Source organism: Pyxicephalus adspersus, chromosome 9 (assembly GCF_032062135.1).
Source record: "Pyxicephalus adspersus chromosome 9, UCB_Pads_2.0, whole genome shotgun sequence".
Classification (NCBI taxonomy): Eukaryota; Metazoa; Chordata; class Amphibia; order Anura; family Pyxicephalidae; genus Pyxicephalus; species Pyxicephalus adspersus.
The window spans coordinates 59695462-59701967 of NC_092866.1; the positions used below are offsets into that span (position 1 = coordinate 59695462).

A 6506-nucleotide genomic window follows, 5' to 3' on the forward strand; every position below is an offset into this window, starting at 1 on the left:
GATCTAGCTGCATGGAATCCCAAATCTTTAGCTGAGTGAACCAGCTTCTTTCAACAGAGAATGGAACGATTTGCCTAGAACTCAGCTCTAACCAATACAGACAAGAGCTTGACATCACATGGTACAAAGCTTCCCCCAATGATCCCTTACCATTATAACTGAGATTTCAATACACATGAAAAAAATGATTCTGCTTTTAGTTGAGTCTTTAGAATAAAACAAAAACCCTTAAAAATTAGCAAAAATTAAATGTATTAGTAGAATTAATTAACCGTAACATTTAACAGATCATAAAGTACAGTAGCTTATCATTCTGTATTCTGGACACATTGTGGAAATCAATAACATTTAAAAAAAATTAAAATTACAGGTTAAGGCTGAATTTTGGGTACAGAAAATGTCAGTAAAATATATTCAGTAGCCACAAAGAATATAAATCCACTTTGTTGGCACCAAATGAGTTTAATTGTTGTGCTATCATTATCATTGTGCTGTATGGAGCCTGTGCAGAGGACAGAGTTGTGGGAGGGGCCTAGTGGGTTCACCCAATAGGAGCTTTATGCTTAGAACTGCAGTAGGGGGCGGATACCAGACCAGGTGTCCTTTTCAAGAAGGGAGAGCAGCAATGGCTAGTCTTTATTACAGGAAATACACACCTGATAACTGCACAGATATGAACAATACACAGAGCACACTAAGATGTAAGTTAGAATACACACGGCTCGTCTTTGGATAATACTTTCTTTGCCCGGAATTCAGCTTTAACGATAAAGGAAAACTTCTCCCATATTCAGTATTTTAGTTTTACATGAATGTTGGTGTACATATCACAGACTTATATGACGCAATATAACCATTGGCAAGCCACAGTCCCACCTAACTGGTAAAGGCCTCCATAAAATAAGACGTACTGTACAACACCAGCTGATGTGGTTCTGTGGGGTTTGTAAATACAACATAGCAGTGGCAAGCACTTCGGCCTTGCAGCACAAAGGTCCCAGGTTCAAATTTCAGCAATGAAAGGTGTAGGTTTGCTGCATGGGGTTCCTCCCACTTTCCCAAAACATTCTGCTAGGTTTGCTCCTGCCAAACGTTAGCATCACACTTTGTTAGAGACACATGACTATGGAAGGGAAATTAGATTGTCAGCTCCTCAGTTAGTGACACGACTATAGACCCTGTACAGCGCTGTGTAATATGTTGCGGCTATGTAAATATATAATAAATACTGCTTGGATATCCAGTCTCTTGGAGCCTCCCCTGGATATGAAGCTACAACAAAGACTTGCGGATATTTTATGAACAGGATAGAATATGCTGGTAAGGCTGGGCATTAATGTAGTGATATATTGTGAAATCCATTATTCTAAAAGATCTGATCCAATGAAATGTATCTGTGTTAATCTAAGGTTATATAAAGGGATCAAAATGTATGATTCATTCCTTATTGGTTGATGCATGCCCAATGCAAACCAATAATGTAGTAAAGACTGCAAAAATAAATCAATATTTAAAGTAGTTCAGTGTTCTCCCCGGCCCCTTTTACCCGGGTGCACCCTCGGGCACTTTTCAGCAATCACCTGGCTAGTTTTGGGTGATTACTGATGAGTTGGGGTCACAATACAAGGGCCACCACCCACCTACACTTTCTTTCCATGCAGCTAAAAAAAGGTCTGGGTTGAGCACTGTAGTTCGAAACCTCATCACTAAAATCTCATTTAAAAGTTAACAATTTTTAAATTACATTTTGTTTTAAATCTGCATCTTTTTATTCAAATCATAACCGGCCATGATGGTCCTTATTCAGGCACTTCATAGTAGAGAGTGACAACTGTCTCCAAACTGTGCTCCTGTGTTGTCGACCCGCCATAAGTACCGCTGGGGAAGACAAAGAGCAATCATGCAGAAACCCATTTCTCCGATGTAATTCCCAGTTATCACTAACAGAAAGCCAGTCCGCAGCAAGGATTTGTCTCTGATGGTGAGTACATCGAGACAGGAGTTGGCTATAGGAGATCAGCAGTATTAAATGTAGACAAAAACAACTAAATAAAGAAAAAAGAAATATTAAAAAAACATGGCGATTGTTTATGATAGGCAGTATTGTAGCAAACTTTGTCCAGTTAAGGTTCCCAGCTATCATACCAATGATGCTGGGCAGTGTATTTCTTACTGTTACCGTGCTATAACCAATTGGCAGGTTACAAAACCATTTCCAACACAGTCCTGGGCTTCTATTGCACACACATTTTAGGGAAGCTCCACAGGATCAACATAATCAAAAATAATACATAGTAGTAATCTGTTTAGAAAACAACAAAAGAACATTAAAAAATGTAAAGCTGAACTATAGGTATGAAAAACCTTGAATGGCTCATTTTCACCTAGGGGATGATGAAGAAGGTCACTTATTCTGTGCTCTATTGTAGCTAATGCTCTCCTCTGATACTCCAAACCTGGAGGACCCTCAGTGTCCTCCTGTAGAATTCAGGGCCAGCAGTGTACAGGAAAATGCTGAGGAACCGTCCACGTTCTAAGGCTTGGAATCAGAGAGATGCACCTGGTCGGGCAGTGAAGGCAACATGCTTTGGGGAAATGGTGAAAGGAGAAGGAAGTCTGCAGGAGCAAGTTAAAATCTTATTCAATGAATCGGTTGCAGGAGGAGAAAGCCTGTGAAAGGGAAGACTAAGAAAAGTATATTGCCTTATTCATCAACCCCAGGCACGATGAGAAATTGGTAAAGGTGCCTCACTGCAAATCTTTTTCATCCCCAGAGTTCAGCTTTAAAGTTAGAACAAAAAAGGCCAAACAAGTGAAATGAATCCAAGACGAACAGAACAGTTTTACATAATCCATAAAAAATAATTATGCAAAGGCTTTCTGTCTCTTTTTTTTGCCAGTATCTGCCGTCCAAGTCATAAAAAGCAAAAACGAGGAATACTGGCGCTTCCAAAAGACAAGTATCTGCATTACATGGTAGCTCCTCCATGGCTTCGTGACATGCAATCACAACTTTATACAAAGGTAAAACGGCTCCCAAGAGTTCCTTTGGATGTGAAGAAGTCAACAGATGTGCTCCAGATACGCTGCTGTAAAAGTTTGTCGACGTAACCATGTACATAAATAATGCTCTGAAAAGTTTCTTAAAGAAGTCATTGAGATACACTAAACAGAAAATGAACCGTGAAGGTCAGTACCCATGGGGATGGGATGAGCTTGTCCATAGGAGGCGCTGTGATGATTTGAGGTTGAGGGCACACTTCTCAGCCAATCACAAGCTACCAATGTTGGGGAAACTCTTTAACTTCTCCGGAAAGTCGTCTTTGTACAGGACCGGATCTGCCCGATGCTCCACCACCTTCAGGGGCATGGTGCCAAAGACGCTGGCAAATTTATTAATGCATTCTGACCTAGAGAAAGAAATAAGGCAGGGAAGACAATATGATTTACAATGCTGGAGGCATGAACTGCTAATAAACATTTATGTTTTTTTTTTTAAGCAATCGTCTATAAACAACAGAATTTTACTTTTAGAACTTTGATATCTGGAGCTATGATTTTTCTTTTTTTTTTTACGGTTGCTCATCAAAAGTGTGTAATTTTTATTGTGATACAAGAACATACAATAACAGAAAACAGGCCAGGGACATAAAACTAAAAGGTTGATTTGTACTGAGATGTCAGTCCCCCGGTGGTGTCTTTAAAACACAAACTGACTTCATATATCAAATCAGACCTTGTTTTTCCCAAAGAAGGTTCTATAGTGGTACCACCCTCTATATACTGATTACCAGATATATTATAGGACTGGGAGATGTAGAAGCTGATTATGTTATTATATTGGAGGAGTTTAGGATAAAATTATACATAGATGTTGGTGGAATAGGGAAAGTATAACCCTACTTTAATGTCTACCAGTTTTGCTACTTATGGTTGATCAAACAGAGAAGTTATTACTGACCTCAAATTAGTAAAAAAAGTGACCTGGCTGTAATTCTGATCCTTCAATTAAAATGCTCAATTGACTCACCTGAACAGGTATGCAGACAGGAAGTAACCAGAACACCTAATCTACACACTCATTGCAGGTGAATGATTCAAGAACGGTCAGATGATCACCATTACAACCACAAAACTAGCATGGCATTAGAAGCTGGTCAAGATGCCAGCCTTCGTATCTTCCTTGTAGAAGGTTTGCTTCAAAGCAGTGGGAGAAAAGGAAACCTTTGACCTGGGGGTGCAGTCAGTTGGACTTTTCATGGCAGGGAGATTTCTCTATGGGCCAGGGTACTTTGCTGATTGATGGAGAAGAGTCATCAAGCTCATACTGAGATTGGAGCGATACATAAAGGGGGACCAGTCATTTCTGGCTTAAAGTGCCACAGTGCTTTGCCCATGGAAAGCAAAGAAACAAGTTCACGTTCTTGCACACCTGCCTAGATGTATATGCTAATTCAGTGTTTCTTTTGGTCCCCTTAAGGTTCCTCCAGAGGTTACAAGGGGTCCCCTGAGCAAGGAACAATTGGTGCCTTTCAGGTCAGTTTAAGAGACACCAATAACACTGGGGAACATATTTTTGTGTTAGATCTTACACTTGTTTTTTTTTTACTAATTTTTGGGTGGTGAATCCAGAATGCTGATCCAATCCCTTACGAACAGAGTCCCCTTCAATTTCAAACTCTTCATCACTGTTGTCACCTAGTTCATCACCATATTCATGTTCTTCAAGAGAGGGTAGTGTAACGAAAACCGGCACTGGGATTTCATCTGAATGAGCCACTGGACGTATAGCTGATGGTAGACTAGGATACTCTATGTTACATTTATTTTTCTTGTTATATCCTGAAGTTTTCAGTATACAAAAGTAACCGTCACTGAAATGATCTCCTGGCTCTCACCAAACCATAGGTATACCAAATGGCATTTTATCACGGTGTTCCCTTTGTCCACATCCATAAACCCTTGATACACTTTGTTTTCACACCTTATGAGGGGCCCAAGACTTATCTTGAGCACTAAGTTTAACTTTGAAATATGCCTAATAGGCTTGCTCTACGAATGTGCTGATGTTCGCCCTTTGACTGGGAATGGTGAAACTGCCACAGATATAACAAAATGAATCAGGGTTGTTTAGGCACTTACTACAAGAAACATCAGAGCCAGACATGATCTGAAAGAAAGGAAATACGTTTGTAAGTAGAAAAGTGAATTTTGCTTCTTCACTACGTAGAGCAGTGGAAGATCTCTGACCACACTGTCTTGCGTGTAAATGAATAGCCTATACAAATTCACAATACAGTAGTTGCATTAATATAAGCGGTGGAGAAAAAATCTGACGTGATCGAAGAAAACTAACTGCAGTTTAAGAATCGGCATACCTATTTTAGTCTAAAGAAGCTAAAAAAATTGAAGTCAACCAAAACTTTGTTCAAAATTGTTCCCCAGTGTAATCTTTTTGGCTATCTGTAAGATGAATTCTTCCGTTTGATCACTGCACTAATATACTGTGATCTGTAGATACAGTAATTATAGCAAACAGTTCCCAGAAGACTTGAAAGTTATTTAAAGGGTTCCTTTATGTTAAGAAGGTTGAGAAAGACTGTGCTAAATGTCACTAAGTTCCCTCAACTTCCTTATACTTCAGCTGCTTGGGTTGAAAAAGTTCTAAAGAAGAGTTGTCTAGTTTGTAGCCTATACAGGACAATGTGAATAAAATGGCCCAGTGGTTCCAAACATGCACCTTCATATGCAGAGGAACTGCATAATTTGTTTTATGCCTGCATTGAATGGAGCCAAGAGTTTCTTTGCCCTTTATTATTGAATTAATAATGGATGGGATTACTGAGCTCAAAGTGTTCATCACCAGTGGGGTGTTGTTCACTGGCAGTCCAAGGATGTGTTAGAGCAGTGACAGAGAATGAGGTGGAGCAGGGCAATGACACAGAACTGTAAGTGTTGCTCTTCTTATGTATTGAAGCCACATAGCACAGCAGGGGTGCATGGAGAGCACATAATACTCTACAATCATTCCATCAGGTAAACAATTCCTATGAATGTGTTTGGGCATTAAGCCAGGCTAGGTTGGGCTTGCCCTTTAAATCAAATCTGACTTGTAGGTAGAACAGAGCTCCAACATACGCCAAGTGCTATATATAATACAGCCGAGTCTGGAATCGGAATGATCTAAGGCCAGTTCTGTCGGGTAATACTTTAAAGGAATATGTTTGCAAAAATTCACTGCTGCTCCAGATTCAACACGTGATCTTTCATAGGTTATTTTTTTTTTCATCCTAGAAGTGGCCATCTGCTCTGGTTTCCTGTGCTTTATGGCTGGACGTTCATGTGTTTTATCAGCAGGAGGTCCATCTTATCTCGCACGTGTGGAGAGCAGAGATCAAATCTCCCCACTCATAGCACTACCATGGCTGACAGGCAGCAAAGCTTTTTTAGCAATGACTGGTGGGACCCGCTACGTGTTAGTTTATTGATCTTACTGGATCTTACTG

At 39.9% G+C, this 6506-nt stretch overlaps 1 protein-coding gene across 2 annotated transcripts in view; it reads right to left on the bottom strand.

The window, feature by feature from the left end:
• Positions 1-235: 235 nt before the first annotated feature.
• EXT2 (exostosin glycosyltransferase 2) overlaps positions 236-6506 on the bottom strand; it is a 56504-nt gene continuing 50233 nt past the window's right edge. The window contains exon 14 of one of the 2 annotated variants that reach the window (XM_072422170.1): positions 236-3410. In XM_072422170.1, coding sequence (XP_072278271.1) covers positions 3272-3410 — 139 coding nt within the window. In that variant the 3' untranslated portion in view covers positions 236-3271. The other variant, XM_072422171.1, reaches the window with a different exon arrangement.